Genomic DNA, 19,250 nt, shown 5'->3' with positions numbered 1-19,250 from the left:
GGCCCATTGGGTTGAAGCCTGCCCCTGCCCACCTCCCCTTCCGATTATATAATTCTGGGTTCCTGTAAAACAGGTCCTTAGGTGGGGTCCTCCCCTGCCGCTATCTTCCATCTCCCTCTGACACAATTGGCATCAACTGTAAGTTACTTGCAATCTGTCCCTCCCATCATAATGGTTTGGCTTAGAATGCCCTGTTCCACCAACCACATGCCCCACTGAACTGCCTGATTCACTGTTACAAAATCAGATGATTTGTTGCTTCCTCCAGGAAGTCTTCCCTGATATACCACGCTGCTGTAGATGCCCCTTCTACTCCCGCAGCTCCCTGGACTTACCTTTACATATTCCTTATCACCCTGGTAATTGCTATCCTTTAATTTCCATTAGACTATGGACTTTCTGGAGGCACAGGGGCTGTCTTTCGAGCTGGACCTGACCCAGCTCAGGACATGTAAGTGCTCAGTCAGCAAATGGTAAATGTATGAATTGACAGGCTATTCTGGCTTGGGATCTGGGGTCCAGGGCTAGGGATGGATAGGGTAAGGGGCACCTGTAAACCCCACAAGTATGAGTGCAACAGTCTTCAACACAATGGTAGAGGTGATGTTCATAGAGCCAACACAAATGGGACTGTTTAGGTTGCCTCTGAGAGTTTCTAAGAGCTCTCAGAGCACATAAGGGATGTGGGTGTATCCGTGTGTGAGGAGGAAGGGAGCAATTTAATCAAGATGCTTTGACTTCAGTTTATTTCCAAAGCAGTAAAGAAGCAGGGTGTAAATGAGAAAAATGCTGATGTGGGTATGTCCGAAGCTAAGTGGGCTTGGCAGCCAGCATGGAGTGGCCAAGTCAGAAGAGCATGGATTTGTGGCCTGACTGTATTTTATACCCCCTGCCAAGGCAGTATGTAGAAACAGCATCCACTACCATGTCATGTAATCTGTGTGGTGACAACACCCCCCATCTCTAGTCTAGGCCTCCCTGAATTCCAGATTGCCAGCTGCACTTGGATGTCTAAAGGCATCTCAGATTTAATATCTTCAGAACCAAGCTTCTGATACCCTCTACCTGCACCCCAAACCTGCTCATCTTTAGTCGGCTCATCTCTGTTAATGGCAACTCTCCTCTTCCTAGTTGCCTAATTTCAAGTCCCAAGCTTTGCATCCTACAGCCTCTCTGAACTCGACATCATGATGTTTGTCGTAGCCTTGTTTATAACTGCAAAAAGTATAATTTGGGGAAAGCAGAAATCTTCACCATAGGGAATTGATGGGCTTCTAAGCAGTCATTAAAAAGCATGGGGTTAATCTATATACATTAACATGGAGAGGGGCCATACATTTTGTTGAATAAAATAGCAAACCACAAAATAGGAGATCTAGTCTGTTCCCTTTGATGTAAAATATGTGTATAATCCTATAGAATGATGACTCGATGTTGTTCACCTGCACATTTAGGATAGTTATCTCTGGGTACTGGAATTTCATATGGTTTTTATTTTCTAAAAATTCGTATTAGTCATTTGAATGACAATGAACAAGTATCATTTTTTGTTGTTGTTAATCCTCACCTGAGGATATTTTTCCATTGATTTTAGACAAAGTGGAAGACGGGAGGGAGGGAGGGAGGGAGGGAGGGAGGGAGGGAGGGAGGGAGGGAGGGAGGGAGGGACACATCCATCGGTTGCCTCCTGCACGTGCCTGACCGCAGCGGGGATCAAACCCACAACCCAGGTATATGCCCCCAACCAGGAATCAAACCCGCAACCCTTTGTGTGCAGGCTGACGCTCCAACCCCTGAGCAACACCAGCCAGGGAAAATATCATTTTTTATAACTGGAAAAAGGGTATTTACACTAAACAATCTTTAATATGTGTGGGTAACCAACAAATAAAGTAACTGACCTTTTACAGAATCACTATTTAACTTCTTTTACATTTGTTTCTGGTTATCACACAAATACGGTAACTGGAATTATGACTGATATTATACCAGGACATATCAGATTATTAGGAATTTTATATAATCCTGGGACCCATATTAATAACATATGTCAATACAAATATAATCTAAGAAGGTTTAGTATTACTTCTTAGTAGTCAGTGCTTCCCAGGTAATTTAACATATCAAATGATCCTAATTAGATGAACATTTCTCTTTTTATGAGGAGAGAGAACAAATCCTTTAAAATGTTCCAGGAACCCTCTGGAAAATCTCAAAGTTATTTGGAGGTCAGAGAGACTTGACTTAGAATTTGATTTGGGGGAAGTTTGTTAAAATGTCATGTAACTGCTTAATACTGCCAGAATTATTTACAATGTCTTGGCTGAAATCTCATGACATATTTGAAACTATTTAATGATTTTTCATCAGAAATTTGGCCAAATTGGAAGCTCATATTCAGAGCCTGATAGAAATTTTCTTTCCTTTTTTTTTTTTTTAAATATGTTTTTATTGATTTCAGAGAGAGGAAAGGAGAGGGAGAGAAAGAGAGATAGAAACATCAATGATGAGAGTCATTGATCGGCTGCCTCCTGCACGCCCCCGACTGGGGATCGAGTCCACAACCTGGGCATGTGCCCTGACCGGGAATCGAACCGTGATCTCCTGGTTCATAGGTCAACGCTCAACCACTGAGCAACACTGGCCGGGCTCCTTTTCTTTTTTTAGGTCTTTCCCTCTCTGCTAAAATCAAACAATGTACCCAGAGGGAAACAAGCAAATTAAGGATGATGTAATTGGATGAGTAGATCAACTTATATTGTCACTGAAGTTATAACCCAATTCTTTGGAGGAACTGAGAGCAATTGTTCTATCTTACAAATCTCTGTGAAACCAGAGATGCAGCTCTAGAAGCAGTTCAAAGTTATCTTTACCATCCTCATTTCCTGAGACTGAAGGAAAATGAAAAGGAAATGAAGTTTTTTAAAAAAATACAAGTATAGAAGTGCCCTTGCCTAAGATCTAGCCCATAGTTTCCATAAGACTATCTTCTCCACAATTATTAATAGGAAAAAGCCTTAACCATCTGAGTGGATAAACTTAACTTACTCCAACTGTTCTTTTATAACTAGCTAATTTTACATTATCATGCCCATCTTATGTCAATAATTTTTAAAAATAATTTTTATTTTCTAATTATAGTTGACGTGCAATTATATTAGTTTTAGGCGTACAATCCAGTGACTACACATTTATATAACTTATGAAGTGATCACCCTGATAAACCAAGTACCCATCTGACACCATACATAGTTACTAGAATATTATTGACTATATTCCCTATGCTGTACTTTACATCCCTACGACTATTCTGTAACTACTAATTTGTACTTCTTAATCCCTTCACCTTTTTCACCCAACCCTCCTCCCACGTGGCAACTGTCAAAATGTTCTTTGTATCTATGAGTCTGTTTCTGTTCTGCTTGTTCATTTATTTTGTTTTTTGTTTTTTCTTAGATTCCACAAGAAATCACATGGCATTTGTCTTCCTCTGTCTCACTTATTTCACTCAGCACAATACCCTCTAGGTCCAAGCATATTGTTGCAGTTGACAAAATTTCATTCTTTTTTATGGCTGAGTAATATTCCATTATATATATATACCATTTCTTCTTTAGCCATTCATCTATTGATGGACACTTAGGCTGTTCCATGTCCTGGCTATTGTAAATTATGCTGCAATGAACATATGAATGCATATGTCTTTTTGATTTGGTGTTTTGGATAAATACTTAGAAGTGCAATAGCTGGGTCCTTCTTTGTCCCTTGTTATAGCCTTTGCTTTAAAAGTTTATTTTGTCTGGTATAAGTGTTGCTACCCAAGATTTTTAAAAAAATTTTATTTCCATTTTCATGAATATCTTTCTCCATCCCTTTACTTTCATTTCAATCTGTGTGTCTTTCAATTTGAAGTGAGTTTCTCATATACAGTATTTGTAAGGGTCTTGTTTTGTTATCTCTCAGCCACCGTACGTCTTTTGATTAGAGCATTTACTCATTTGCATTTAAAGTAATTGTTGATATATTTTTATTGCCATTTGATTATTCGTATTTTTTATCTTTTTTTTCTTCTTCTCCTTCCTAAAGACGACCTTATAACATTTCTTGTAATACTGGCTTGGTGGTGATGAACTCCTTTAGCTTTTACTTGTCTGGGAAGCCCTTAATTTCTCTTTCAGTTCTAAAGGATAGCCTACATGTGTAAGGAGCCTGGCTGGTTCCGCTTCACCTTTTTGGATAAGTTCTTCCACCTAAAAGTCACCATGCATTGGTTCTCTCAGGCACTGGTGGAGCAGAAGCAGGATTTGACAGAGAAACAAATGAAGGATGCACCGATGGAATAAGTGGTCTGCCTTCCAACCAGCAGCTCCAGCCAGTCACATGCCCAGGGTGTCCCTCGTATCAGCCCCTGGTCCAGAAGGCTAGCGTACTGACCTGCTGTTGTGAAAGAGCGAACAGTGGGCTCCTCCAGAAATGGGCTCATCTGACCCAGCCATCCTCCTCAAGCTGCGCATCTGTCAGTGTTGGAAGACACTGCTGGTTTCTTAGGCATCCAAGACGCCCCTTCTTCAGCCATTAGGAACGGCTCTTTAAGGCAGCCCTGCGTGCCCCCTCGTGGCAGTAGAAGGAAGTACAACCTCCACCTGAACCCGCGCGCACCCCCTTCCCTTATGACTGGGACGATAAACACATTATTTATTTAAAAAAATTTTTAATTTTAGTAAATACTCTTACCCATCGTGGACAGCAAACTATACACATTTTACTGAAGCACTATTTGATAGAAGCCCTTATTTATTTTGTGCATCACAACTATAAAAATGGCTTTAACAGTTCCATTTAACAGTATAATGTGCAACGACATAATATTCTGCATTTTATCTGGGATGCATGAATGTACCCTAGTTGCCAATTTCTACTGCTTCTGAAAAGATCTAGATGTGTGAAAAGGGACTGTCCCCCATACAAAGGTGACTGTGCCAAGAGCTTTCGCCCTTTTTCCAACCCTCAGCCCCTAGATGACTGTATGGATAGGCCTTACACATCGTTTGGGTCTCAGTGCAAGTGTCAGCTCTTCAGAGAGCACTTCCCCGGTCCCCTCCACCCCTGACTTACAATGACATGGCCTGGCTTTTTTTTTTAAACAGCATTTTGATATTTTCTATTTAGCAATGTATTTGCTTATTTTCTTCACTAGAGAGTATACTCCAAGGGCAGTACTTTGTCTATCTGGTTTACCGCTGTTATGGTGATCTATTGTGCATAACGAACCATCCCAAAACTAGGGGCTTAAAACAATTTATTGTTATCTCTTGTGGCCTTGTGGGTTGACTTGGACCAGCTGGATTCTGTAGGAGGTTGGGTCAGGCGGTGGCTGAGGCCACAGTCATCTGAAGGCTTGACTGGGCTGGATGTCCGTGATGGCTCCCCCGCAAGATCAGCACTTGGTGCTGGCTGTTGGCTGGGAGCTTAGTTGGGGTTGGCCACTGGAACACCCACACGTGGAGAATGGATGGAATAGATGGAAGAGAGGCCAACCTGATAACACTTGGACCGGGCAAGAATGGTGGAAATGGTGAGAAGCGGGTTCTGGAAGTGTTTATATATTTGAGGTCAGAGGCAATAGGGTTAGCTGATAGATTTCTGCGGGTTATGAAAGAAAGGGAGGAGTTGTGGATGACTATAAGGCTTTTGGCCTGAGCACCTGGGAAAATGAAGTTGCCATGCATGAGATGGGAGAAGCACGGTAAGGAGGAATCAAGAATTTGGCTTGAGATGTTATGTTTGGGATGCGGGTTAGACATCCAAGTGAGGATATACAATAGAATGGAGTTAGGAAGGATATAGGGGGTGCATGTGATCACTCAGCCTTGAGGTAACAAAAGCCTGTGCTGCAGAGAAGCCAACAGATGGATGTGAAGAATGTTCAGGAGGAACATTGGACTTCGTGACGTTGGACAGGGAGGAAGAGGAAGCGTCAACAGTGATGGTATGATTGTGAACCTCTTGCCCTAAACAACGAGGCAGGAGCTTTAGCTGGTCTTGCTGATAAAGGTGTTGAGCTTAAGAAGGTGGGACACCCAGATGGACATGCACCAACAATGTGCAAAGCCAACAACCGCTGGTGGAAAAGACCAAAATAAGAATGGAAAAAGATTGTGTCATAGACTCAGAGGAGTGGTTGTGGGGTGGAGATCAACATGTCCTGAGCATCTACTATGTGCTAGGCACATTGCTAGTGCTTTACATTCGTAATTGCAGATAGCCCTTCAAAGGTGCCCACAGGGCTGGTGTCATCATCCTAGTTTACATGTAGGAAATTGAGGCCCAGGCAAGGTGTGGGGATTGCTGGGTGCCTCAGAGGACAAAAGTGGCAGAATGGGTTCCCTGCCTTGATGTGGTGGTAAAAGTCTCTGAGTAACTCTGAGAGAGGTAATCTCTGAGAGTGGTATAAGATAATAGAATAATACCCAGTACCACTTACTGAGCACATATTATGTGGCAAGTGCACATGTATCTTTATCTTGAAACCTCACAACCACCTTAGGAGGTTTTATTCCCATTTTAAAGACAAAAAAAGTTGAAGCTCAGAGGTTTAACATCTTCTCCAAGGTCAAATAACCAATAATGGCAGGAGTTAGGATTCAAATTCAAGACCCTTTGACTCCAAAGACTGTCCTCTAAAAGAGGTTCGAAAGCTGTGTCCTCAAAGACCCTAGGGATCACAAAGGGGAACTCGGGTGCTTCAAAGAGGGAAGCTCTGCTTTTCATGGTTTTTTGCACTGAGACTATTTGGAAAAATAATTTTTGTATAAAGAATTTGGTTTGTATTTATGTCATGAAGGCCTTAATTGTGAATTAGAGAGGAGATGGGAGCTGAGAAAAAGCCATTGGATTTGGAAACAAGAAAGTTGGTGGTGACCTGGGTATAGGCAGTTAAATCTTACTGGTTGCTAGCAACAGAAACAAATTCTGGCTATTATAAGCAGAGAAGGAATTTGTGAGAATGGTGTGGGCATGTAGTGTGCATCTATTCTCCCTTCCTAATAAGTCGCCTTAAGTTAGCCCCTATTGGATTCTTCATCTTACAAGTAGTAGAATTAGAGGGAAGGCTAAAAGAACCTAGTTTGGAAAAAATGGCAAACAAGGCACAACTGAGTCTTCCCAGGGCATCTCTGAATAAGCGCCATACATTTTCAGGTCTTTAGCCATTCATTGCTCAAGGTTAAGATTGCAGGGAGAGAGTCTGTTTGGCCACTCTTTGGGGATAGGGCAGGCACTTTGATCAGCGGGCCCCACTGCCTCCCTGTCCTGGGTGGAGGAAGACTCATTCCCCCAACGCAAAGCCAGGTACTGTTATCAGAAAAAGAACAAACAGCTGCTAGGTAACAAAACAGCAGCCTAGCCAGTAGACTCAGAGGGAGAGTTTCCTGTGGAGTGGAGGAAGTTTGTGGGTTCAGTGGTCCAAGAGGATGAGGCCTCATTGTATAGCTAAGACACCCTGTTTGTTCCGGGGAATTTTTGAAATCGTCAAGGTTAACTTGTTTATAGTCATCTTAGAGTGGGTGTGTCTGTATCTGACTAATATCACCTCCCATTGTAAACCTTTCCTTTTTTCCTATTTCCTTTCTTTTCTTCCCTGATAAATATTATTTTATGCTCATGAAGTCATGTCCAAAACCTTTGATGCATCACCTATGCTAACCTCAGGGGTGTGCGTGTGTGTGTGTGTGTGTGTAACATTGAAATTACTGGGACCACATGACTAAAAGCTTGTGGCAGTGAGTTTCTTCTGGTTTACTGGCTGTGTTTCCTCCAGTAAGTCACTCTCATAGCTGAATTTCAGTTTCTTTATCTGTAATGCAGGAATAACAATAGTTAATTCATAAGATTATTAAGTAAATACTAGCTACCTTTAACTGAATACTTACTATGCAGCTATCCCAGATGTCACAATATTAAATGTCTTCCAGGCCAGGCAAGTAATGTGAATGGAAGTAGCTGGAATGGGGGTGAGGGCATGTGAGACAATTAGGAGTAGTAGAGATTATAAGAAAGTGGAAAGAATTCTCCCCTCATAAAATGAGAGCAGTATCAGCATCACCTGGAAACTTGTTGAAATGCAAGTTTTCACCTGTTAAAGTCAAAAAGAGCCTGGAGGCTTTGCTAGAAATAAATGATAAAGTCGAGTCTTACTGTTTGCAAACTGGAAACATAACTAGGAAGAGACCCAGCAGTGTTCCAAAGAAGAAAGAGAAGTTAAGAGTTCTTAGAGTAAAAAGTGTGTTCTGGGAAATAACGAGTCCTCCATTCTTGGGCTGATTCAGGACAGTTATCAGTTAGATGCCAGGAGGCCGGGAGGATGAGCGACGGAAGTCTGGTCACGAAAAGCGGTCTGGACAATGGATACTGGGCGGTCTGGTTACGTGAGTCCTGCAGGGGGCAATCGGACGGGTATCTGGAGGTTTGATATATAACCAGGCACTGATGCAGGACTGGAAAGTTCAAAAGTTTAAGTTCCCAGGCTCGTTAAAGCAAGAATAGAATGGTTTCCTCATATCTCAACCTACTTGATTTCAGTCATTTAGCAGCTTGACTATAGTGACTCCATTTCATTTCTCCACTCTCTTCCTCACATCCCAGACCAACTGAACCAAAACTCTGGGGGTAAAGATCTCCCAATCTGTGTTTTAACAAGCTCTCCAAGTGATTCTGATGTTTGCTCAAGTTTGAGACCCACTTACTGCTACATATGACTGCAGGACTGTGTTGCCAGATGTTTTATTTTTTCCAAGAGAAGCTACACATTTATTTTTTTTTTAAATATATCTTTATTGATTTCAGAGAGAGGAAAGGAGAGGGGGAGAGAGAGATAGAAACATCAATGATGAGAGAGTCATCGACCGAGCCCCCAACGCGGGCATGTGCCCTGACTGGGAATCGAACCCTGATCGCCTGGATCCTAGGTCGATGCTCAACTGCTGAGTCAAGCCCGGCCAGGCTAGACATATATTTTTATGTGAAATCCCCTGCTTTCAAATCTTGGCAATGAGTTCAAATTTTAAAAATGTACTGTGTGGCTAACAATAGATATGTTTTGGCCAGATTTGCAACCTCTGGTTTATGCTTTTTGCCTTTAATTCTTAAAATAAGGTGGAGGAAGAAGATGTAGGTCCAAAAAGCCAAGTGTCATTCTAAGTCAATAGCCAGGAAGTGGCCAGACCCTGATTTGGACCTGAATGTATTTGGTTTTAAAGCCTTTACCCTTTTTACTTTTTATGTAGAAGAGAAAATATATGAATGTCCCTAGCACAGAGACTAGCAACAAAAAAGTGAAGCATCTTTTGCCTGCCATGGGCCACAGATTGACGAAAATGTCTTCTCCAGCCTCTGCCCCACCCCATCCCTCCAGCCTCAGGCTGATCCTCATTCCTGTAAAAGAGAGTCAAAAAGGGGGAGCCCATGAGGGCCGGGGAGTGGTGAGGCTCTGGGCAGTTTCCCGGCTGAGAAGCTGGGCAGGTCCCGGAAGAAAGCCGTGGGCAGCAGTGCCCAAGGCTGAATGTCCAGTAGCAAGCTGGGTCCGCAGGCTAGATCCGGCTGGTCACCAGAGTCCTCTGTGTGCCCTAGACCGAGTTTCAGGAACTCACCCAGCATTGTGCCGCCACCTGGCTCCTGCTCACTGCTGCTCACTTCTCTGAGCTCAGAGTAAACAGTCCTGGCCCCTCCCAGCGAAGGCATGTTTCTAGTCCCCAGGCTGGGCATGGGGAGCTGGGGAGGCATTCTCAGCCTTATCCATCTATGGGTACAACGGCTGGAGGTGAGACCTACTCACATGTCATCCCAGTGATCACTGCCCCCCAACCCCCTTACAGCCTTCAGCAGCAAAGACCTCCTGGGGCTCACAGAATCTCAGATAGTCGGAGCAGGAAGGATATTGGAGGCACTTCTTGTCTAACCCCTGGGTAACCCTGTCTTGGCGTTTGCCAGCCTGGATTCTAAAGCTTGGTATATACTTACCAGTTTCCTTAGTAACAGGAGACGCCATGTACCCATTATGTGGCAGGGCTGTGTTCCTGTGTCCGTCATGTGGACCTAGCCCTCAATGAGCACACCGCTGTTCCATGTCAGCAGCATTACATTCATGTTCTCATTGAATTCTGATATTATCATCATCTTCGTAGATGACAAAATGTCAGCTCAGAACAGGGAGGTGATTCATTCAAGGTCCCTCAGCTGGAAAGTGGTGGAGGTCATCAAACCCCGACTCTCACCCCAAGGCCAATGCAGGAAGGTTCCTTTGACTGCTTTCTCTAAACCAAGTGTCTTGCCCCATATGTGTCACATCGTGGGCACCTAGAGAATATTTATGATGGAATGGGACCTGATTCAAAACCTTGTCTCTATAGCATTGCATGGGAGCATGCCCGGGAGGGGTCTAAACCTCCCAGCATCCAGTTCATCCCTCATACGCAGCTGATGCTAAAGCAAACTCTATGCATAGGTTTGCCGGGAAGGTCCTGGAGACTCCATGAGACACAGAGCACAGAGCCTGGCTTACAGTCAGACTGTTAGACGGCTGATGTGCGAACGAGAGAGGGACATCCCCCCCGCCCCCAACGGCTGGAGACTGCGAATAGGTGTTTCACCTATATGGGCCTCAGTTTCTTGTGTCAAAATGGGTTCATTTATTCGTAACAACTGCATTTTTTTTAGCCCTTACTATGGGCTCTGTATCAGGACACTAGACCTCCATCACTAATCCCTGACCCCAAACCCAACCACTTAATCCCCAGGCTCGATAGCCTCCCTGTAGGTCCCGCTCTCCCCACCCCCCTCCTACGACCCTGGGCATTACGGGGAGACCCCAGAGTGTTGGGACGCGAACTGAGCAGCCCGGCTGGGCCTGACCCCTCCTCCCGCGGCCCTGCCCTCAGGCCCCAGGAGGGAGGAGGCGAAGGGGAAGTGGACAAGGGTCCGGCTGCGGCTGGTCAAGCTGCGCCTGCCTGGAAGCTGCTTAGGTTCCTGGTTCCCACCGGGGCCAAGAGTGACACCTGATCCCAGGGGATTGTGAAACGGCGGGAGGTGGCCGCCCGCCCGCCCGCGGGGCCGAGCAGCCTACCCCCGCCGGCGCGGCCCCGCCCCTGCCCCTGCCCCCCGCCCCCCGCGCGGGCGCTTAAAGCGCCGCATCTCCGAGGCTGCGGCTCTCACCTGCACCCCGCCGGGCGCAGCACCATGACGACCGGCCGCTGCCGTCTGCTCGCCGCCGTCCTGCTGCTGGGCCTGCTGCAGCTCGGCTTCTGCCAGGTCAATGGTGAGCGCGGCAGGGAGGCCGGGCCGGGAGGGCGGCCCGGAGGGAGGGAGGCCGGGCAGGGAGGGAGGCCGGGCAGGGAGGGAGGCCGGGAGGGAGGGAGGGAGGGAGGGAGGAAGGCCGGGCAGGGAGGGAGGAAGGGAGGCCAGGAGGGAGGGAGGGAGGCCTGGAGGGAGGGAGGCCGGGAGGGAGGGAGGCCGGGAGGGAGGGAGGCCGGGAGGGAGGGAGGAAGGCCGGGAGGCAGGGAGGGAGGAAGGGAGGCCAGGAGGGAGGGAGGGAGGCCTGGAGGGAGGGAGGCCGGGAGGGAGGGAGGCCTGGCAGGGAGGGAGGGAGGCTGGGAGGGAGGGAGGGAGGCCTGGCAGGGAGGGAGGGAGGCTGGGAGGGAGGGAGGGAGGCCGGGAGGGAGAAAGCCCTGGAGGGAGGGAGGCCGGGCAGGGAGGGAGGGAGGCTGGGAGGGAGGCCGGGAGGGAGGGAGGACCGGAGGGAGGGAGGACGGGCCGGGAAGGAGGGTGGGAGGGAGGGAGGCCGGGCCTGGAGGCCTGGAGGGAGCTGCGCAGAGGCGTCGCCTCCCTGCGGGCTAGAGAAGTGGGATTCCTGGGGCGGAAGTGGGGACACCCAGGAAGACTGAAATTTGGGATCCCTGGTGCCTAAGGTGGTGACCCCGTGGAGTGTAGTTTGTGGGGTCCAAAGTACTGGAGGCGGAGAGAGGCTTTGTGCTGAAGGCGAAGACTGTGTGCAGAGGGGGACCCTCTGCCTACACATCGGTGGCTCCTAGTCAGCTGGGGGGGGGGGGCTAGGAGGAGCCCTGAGGCTAGAGGGCTCTGGAACCAAGGGTTAGGTAACTCCTGTACTCCCCGGTGTTGGGGACCCCTGGCCTGGAAGTGGGATCCGCTGAAGTCTGTAAGGGGAGCGCCTAGGACCAGAGACTGAGGATTCCTTGAAGCTTGAGACTTGGGGTCCTGGCAGCAGGAGGTGGGCATCCTCTGGGACCGGGGCTCGCGCCTCCAAGTGACCGTCCTGCACCTCGCCTGCCAGGCACAGGAGCGGAGAAGCCGGGCGTGTGCCCGGAGCTGAAGGGGGACCTGAACTGCACACGGGAGTGCGGCTCGGACGGGGAGTGTGCCCAGGGCCTGAAGTGCTGCCAGGCGGGCTGCTCCTCCGTCTGCCACCTACCCAACGGTAACTGCGCGGTGGCCGCGGGGCGGGGCGCGGGGAGGAGGCGGGAGCCTCCCGGTTCCAGGAAGGGGGCGCTCGGGGACCCGGGCACCCCTGGCAAAGGCGAGGCGGCTGGAACCAGATCGGTGTGTGCTCTCGCTGGCTCGACCCTGGGCACACAAAGGCGTCGCCGAGGATCAGCGGGCGGTGAGGGGGGCCCCCCGGCCCCGCCTGTGTTCCAGCCTCTGGTGCGTGACGGGCTTCCGGGCACCCACAGCAGGGACGCTGTCCTGGCGCGGGGAGCCCAGAGCTGGCTAGTGAGCTGGGTTCCCAGGCCTGGGGCGCTCATCCCTCTCGGAGCCCCTGCCCGGGGACCTCCCCCAGCACCAGGGGAAGGACTTGGGAATCCTGGCCTGGCCAGACTTCCCAGATTACTCTATTCAGGCAGGAGGAGATCTTCAGATTTAGGAAAGAGAAAAATTCTTGCCTGAGGTCACACCGCAGACCTGGACTGAGCAGGAGCCATAGCCAGGAGGTTCAGTTTTTGTCCCAGTGGTTTGAAGGACTCTCCCCTGAGCACTCCTCCCCCTTCCTCATCTTTACAACAACCTCTTTCTTCCACTCTAGGGACTGAGTGAGAGAATGTGTGGGAAAGCTCAGGTGCACCATAAAAAGTACTCGCTAGAGCTCAAGTCTCTCCACTAGGCCGTGAAACTCCCATCAGAGCAGGTGGCATTAGACAGCATGGAATCCAAGCTTCTGGTTTTTCACAGGGAAAAACTGAGGACTAGAAGCAGGTCTATGACCTGGGGTACCAACTATTGTGATCACTGCCCCTTATCTAGAATACTTTGTTATTTCTCCAAAGATGCCAGCAAGGGTTGGGAAAGTTTGTAATTAGAGACCTCAGACAGTTATGATCTAGGAGGTGGGAGGTTGAGAAAGGACTGGCCCATCGGGGCAGCTTCTGGGTCTGCAGACCTCTAATGTGGACCAGAGAGAGAAGGTGCAGAAGGAGAGATGGTGACCGAGAGAGAAAGCAAGAGGCAGGCAGACAGATGAAAGAGGTGGATGGGCAAAAAAAAAAGAGGAGTCTCCGCTGTTAGGTGGAGTCTTTGCTGTTCCCTTGTCTCAGATGGACAGACTGAGGCAGGAAGAGGACCACGGCTAGGCGGCCTCCTAAACTAGAATCCTGGTTCTGCCACCTGCTAGTTGTGTGATCCTGAGCAAGTCACTTTACCTCTCTGAACCTCTGCGTTCTTGTCTCTCACTCAAACTTTATAGGAGTGACATAAGGGCTAAATAAAATAATGTGTGTAAAATATCTTAGTAGAGAGTAAATACTCTATACACAGTGCCTTGTTTTGTCAGTAAACCATTGGGCATCTGGGCATCCAGGCCCCTGCCTTTTTCAAAGGAAAGGGTTTCTTTGTGCTAAGAAGTTGGCCACTCCTGTCCTCTGCAGCTAGTCACCCAGCTCTGTGCCTGTGTTTGACATTTGGCTGGGCCTGCTCCTGGGGCTTCTGGGAAGTGAGCCTGGTTCCCTTCTCCTTGACCCAGGAAGTGGAGCAGGGTGTGTGTGTGTGACAGAGAGAGAGAGAGAGAGAGAGAGAGAGAGAGAGAGAGAGAGAGAGAGAGAGAGAGAGAACCTGGATGTTGGAAGGCTGGGCTCAGGTCTTGGTTTTACTTGTGACCAGCAGTGTGTTGGGTGATGCCTTCACATCTCTGTGCCTCATTTTCTTCATCCGTGATAGGAACCGGTTAGAAATATCCCCTACAGAGGAGATATTTGATGTGAGGATTAAAGGAGATAATGGATTTACACAGAGCATTGTAAGTGGCACATCTCTGCAACCTGTGTGTGTTGTGGAAGAATGCTTGTCTGCACATGGGTGAGGAGCGTGGATGGGGGGTGGGGGTCATGGTGCTCCTGGTTGTAAATGGGAGTATATGGGAGTGGGTAGAGATTGTGGGTGTATAATCCCTCACATGTGCACCACACTTTACAGCTTACAAAGCAGCACAATGCATGGCACACGGACTCTGAAGCCAGATTCCTGGCTTTCAAATTACTTAACCTTTTGGTGCCTCTGTTTCCTCATCTGTAACATGAGGAAATAGCAACAATACCTCTCCCCCTTTCTTAGGGCTATTGTGAGGATTCGATGAGTTAATACACCAGTTAATACTCATCAAGTGCTTAGAATAACACCTGACACATAGAAGGAGCTAAGTAAATGGGAACTGTTCTGATTACTCATTATTATTCTCGTTGCAAAGGAGTCTGACTTTTCAGGGAGAATCAGCGCAGGCTTGTTGCCCCCGTTACTTTCACAACAACCCCGTGAGGTGGGCAGCACTGTTCGCCTGTGAGGCCTTGGGGCGCTGGGGGATTCTGGCCCTAGGCCACAGCGTTAAGCAGAGGCAGAGCTGGGACTGAATCCTGTGCAGGGCGGGGAGGGGCGGTTGCAGGCTATCCTCCAGGGCCAGGGCCGTGGGAGGTCAGCGGTGGGTAAGTGTCCCCCCCTGGCATATCCCTCCGCTCACTTCCCGTCATTTTTCTATGCAGAAAAACCGGGCTCCTGCCCCAAGATGGACCTTCCCTTGCCCCCGCTGGGCGTCTGCTGGGACCAGTGTAAGGTGGACAGCGAGTGTCCCGACCAGATGAAATGTTGCCTCAATGGTTGCGGGAAGGTGTCCTGCGTCACACCTGTCTTCTGAGGTAGGTGGGTGGGAGGAAGGAAGTGCCCTGATGCCCAGATGTAATGACACCTGTGGGGAGGTAGAGGAGGAGGACCTGCCACCCACTCAACAGATATTTCTTGAGCATCTATTAGGGGCCGTGCTCTCCTGGAGGTGCTGGGGCTGCTTCATGAGTGACCAAACCAGATGGAAATTTCTCTCTGATGGGGTGTATAGCTAGTGGACAGTAAATGGAGCAACATAGCATGTCAGAGGGGATGAGTGCCGGGGAGGGAGAGAAAAATGAAGAGGGATAGGAGTACTGGGGTGGGAGTGGGGTGGGCACCGAGCGGGATTGCCGGGGTTTCTTCTTGGGACAGTCAGGGGAGCTCCTGAGGACTTTGGTGTTGACCCAAATATGTTGTGTCCTTGGAAGCGGACATGCTCTGACTTAGATTTGAAAAGTCTTGTCAGGCTGCTGTGTAGAGAGTAGACTGTAGGGCCAGCGGCAGAGCAGGTAGGACCAACTAGGAGGCTCCTGTAAGATGCCAGGCGGGAGGTGACAGACCAGGAGAGATCAGTGGCTGGGTTTGGGACGTAAGTGAAAGTGAATGGGACAATATTCGCCGATGCATTGGGAAAGAGATTTACTCCTTTGTTTCCTTAACACAGCGCTTAAATAAGGCAACAGCTAGAGGAGCAGCTGTATCTTGGGAGAGGGAACAGTGGCTGGAGGGTCCCTGGGGAGATAGGAAGCTCTTTGCATGGCCAGTGGGAGGCAGAAGAGTTGATCTTTACTTTTGCTGAGAAGCTTCTTGGCTTTTCAGGATGAACATAGTAGAGATCAGCTAACTGAGGATCTTCTTCTGCAACAGGCTGGGGCTATATTCGGCCACCCCTAGTGGCTCTGACACTAAAAGGAAAGGATTGTGGCGCCTCTCTGCCCATCTATAATTAAAACAATATTAAGTCCTAAAGTAAGTGTAAGGAAGTATGGCAGAACAAAACCTGACTCTATGCTCAGCTGGCCCACTGGGTGACCCAGGACTGTGCCACCAGCCCTGTGCCAAGTGCTGGGACAGGTGACTGCTGCCCTTCCTCGCAGAGCTTGCAGCCAGTGGCTGAGGCGGAAAATGGACAGACACTCCCAGTGCCTGTGGTCGGTGCTGCACTGGAGGGAAGGGTGGGGTGCTGTGGGAACAGAGAAGGAAAACCTCACCCGGGCAGGACTGGGGAGAAGATGGAGCAGGCTTCCCAGAGGGGTGACCCTGAGCCAGTCCTGAAGGGTGAGTGAAAGGTGGCCAGTCTGGCGAAGTGCAGGGAGGAGGCTGTTTCAGGCCGAGGAAACAGAATGAACAAGGACCTGAAAGCGCGCTGTGGTGGAAACCTCACTGTTGATCTGCTGCTGCCTTTGACGAGCTCTCAGCCAAGGGACGGGCAGGTCACAGTGGAACCCAGTATTGCACAGATAAGACTGAAGCCCAGAGAGGGGAGGACAAGCCCAAGGCCCCACAGTTGCTATTTCAAGGCATGACCTTCAGGGCCGGAGAGGGAACCACGGTCTCCCTAGGGCCCAGAGCTCCCCAAGGATTCCAACCCTCTCTTACCTCCTTGAACGCCAACAGCATGGCCGGGCTTTTGGGTCAGGAAGACACAGTTTCCAGTTTCAGCTCTGACACTTAACTAGCCTTTTACCTCCCTGAGCTGCAATTATTTTACTTATAAAATGGGATAAATAAGACCTCTTTGATCAGCTAATCCCAGCTTAACCCAAAGAATGGAGGCCTGGTGGAACTTCCTTGTGGTAGGGAGACTCGGGGAGATAAATGGCGATGGCTCCTTGGGAAGGCCACACAGCCAGCAGGGACCATGGGATAGCCAGGTGTGTGCTAGGAATAGTCTGAAGCAGAAGAAGATGTGAGTGCAGGACCTGCGGAGAAGTACAGGCAGAGCCCCAGGGCCTCAAGAAGGTAAAGTATGGGGGGGAAATGGGTGGAGTCACAAAGCTTTGGTCCAGAATTTAAGCTGCAGGTACTCTTGTCTAGTATTGTGGATATTGTTGTTGATGGTTTTATTATGCTTTTCTCCTTCCAGTTCCAGCCACCACAGCCTGAGGAATGAGGGAGTGGAAGTTCCTGCCTGGCCCATCTGGCTCCAGCCCAGCGGCCCTCCCCTCTTTCTGGCCTCTGCACTCCCTCCTGTGCTGACCACAGTTTCTTTTTCCAACCAATAAAGTGACCACTTCCAGCACTGGTGGGGCTGTGGCCTCAGTTCTTATCATTCTGTCCCTGCCTCCCCTGACTCTGGGTTGAGATGGGTGGGGGGGGGGGCCAGAGCATCCAGGCACAAAGCCCAGAGAGGGATCAGCGGTGAACAGTGAACAGATTTACAGGGCTCGTCTGGTGTGCAGGTGGTGGCCCGTCCCCAGGAGCATGGAAGAGAACACAGGCTCAGAGAGAGGATGGGATGCTTCGGAGACCACTCTGCTTGCTTGCTGGGGGTTCTGATGATAGCAGCAGCATGCGCTCGGCTCCAGATGCAGCGCTGGGAGATTCCCTGGCCAGAGCTCCTGGGTCCACAGACAGCCCGAGGGGTTGATGACAGCCCTGCATTGTAGACAGGACTCCACCAAGTTACAGAGAAAGAAGGGGGCAAAGCCAGGGTCCTTTGTTATTGTGGTGGTTCTAGTCAAACCATTGTTTGGTATAAACAATATAGTCATATGGGTCAAAATTTAAAAGGTGAGAATGAAAAGCATCTTTCACCCTTGACTCCCTCCCTCCAACTCAAGCACCAGCTGTTTTCTATGGTGCCGTGCGGCCAAGATCAGTTTCTTGTGTAGCCTTTCAGAGACATAGCTCCACCTCTCTGTCTAGCCTCCCTCTCTTTAATTCCTTCTCTCTTTCTCTTTTCCTGTCTCCCCCTCGGTCCCCCCTCTATTTTCCTCTCTTCTCTCTTCCTTTCTCTTTCCTCACTTTTCCCTGACTTTTTCTATCTCCCTCCCTCCCCCCCCCACCCCTTCCTCTCCCTTTATCTGGCCACCTTTTCTATTCCCTCTCTTTCCCCCCTCTATCCCTCACACTCTACCCTCTTTCTCTCTGTCCCCTCTTTCTGTCACCTCTTTTCTGTCCCCCTTCTCCATGGCCCTCTCTCTTTATCTCCTCTATTCCCTTCTCTCAGTACCCGAAGGTGTCCTAGGTATCACTTCCTCTACACCTAATGATGTCCTTTAAAAATGGTGTCTAGCGTCATCTTCATTGTGCCGGTTGGGGGAGTGGGGAGGCCCTGAGAGGCACAAAGGCTTTTCCAGGACTGAAAACTGATAAGAAAAAGGCCTGAACTCAGCTCTCTCCTCAAAGCGGGAAGCTGGTACACTCCCGGGGAGCTGTGTTGGATATCCGTGCATAGGTGTGGAGATGACATGGGCAAGGAGGGTGAGCAGCAGTAGCCCAGAGGGGACTTTGGGTGGCTCTGATTGGAAGGAGTCCAGGTAATGGAACCTTGAGGGGTTGACCTCACTTCCTTGGTGACACCGCCCAACAGAAGTTAGAACTCTGGTAAGCAGGCTTCCCTGTGCTGCTCACTTGACGAGAGATGGTCAGAGAGCAGGATGCATGCTTGCTGTTTCCCACGTTCCCAAAGCTCTGGGCAGACAAAAGCCCAGAACGTCAGCCCAGAGTGAGGGATGGTTCTGTAGCTGTAGATACTGGCACAACCCTCGCCTCCAAGACCTCTGGCCATTTAGCAGGAGGCACCCTCAGGTAACAGGGCTGCCCATGGCAGGCTAATCCAGGCCGGGCCCCAACTGTGATCCCACCTGGGCAGTCCTCTCTCTGTCGTCTCTCTCTCTCCCCCCTTCTTTTAATAGCCCCTCTCTGCTCTTCCACATACATCCCCCCTCTCCATTCCTCCATTCCGCACCTATTTTGCTTTCTTCCTCTCCCCCTCCCTATTTCTCTCCCTCTCCTCCTTCCCCATCCCTCTCCATGCCTCTTATTTCTATCATCTATCACCACCTACCTAGGGATACGTGGACATAAGATTCTCATCTCTACCACCTTTTAACACGACTCACCCACTATGTACACACACGTGTTGCATCTTG

General features: G+C 49.3%; 1 protein-coding gene across 2 annotated transcripts; it reads left to right on the top strand.

Annotated features, from left to right (window-relative positions):
- The first annotated feature begins 10,934 nt into the window (after positions 1–10,934).
- On the top strand, positions 10,935–17,425 carry WFDC2 (WAP four-disulfide core domain 2). 2 transcript variants are annotated; one of them, XM_081148303.1, is made up of 4 exons: positions 10,935–11,311; positions 12,344–12,487; positions 15,033–15,185; positions 17,240–17,425. In XM_081148303.1, the coding sequence occupies exons 1-3, from the start codon at positions 11,233–11,235 to the stop codon at positions 15,182–15,184; spliced, it is 375 nt and encodes a 124-aa protein (XP_081004429.1). In that variant the 5' UTR covers positions 10,935–11,232; the 3' UTR covers position 15,185; positions 17,240–17,425. The 2 variants fall into 2 exon arrangements, with proteins under 2 accessions (XP_081004429.1, XP_081004428.1); XM_081148302.1 differs by having other exon boundaries at positions 11,159–11,311; positions 17,246–17,425.
- Positions 17,426–19,250: the final 1,825 nt, after the last annotated feature.

The sequence above is a fragment of the Miniopterus schreibersii genome (assembly GCF_964146895.1).
Source record: "Miniopterus schreibersii genome assembly, chromosome: 10".
NCBI lineage: Eukaryota > Metazoa > Chordata > Mammalia > Chiroptera > Miniopteridae > Miniopterus > Miniopterus schreibersii.
Note: the sequence above shows the minus strand (reverse complement) of the source record. Positions and strands in the feature narration are given on the sequence as shown.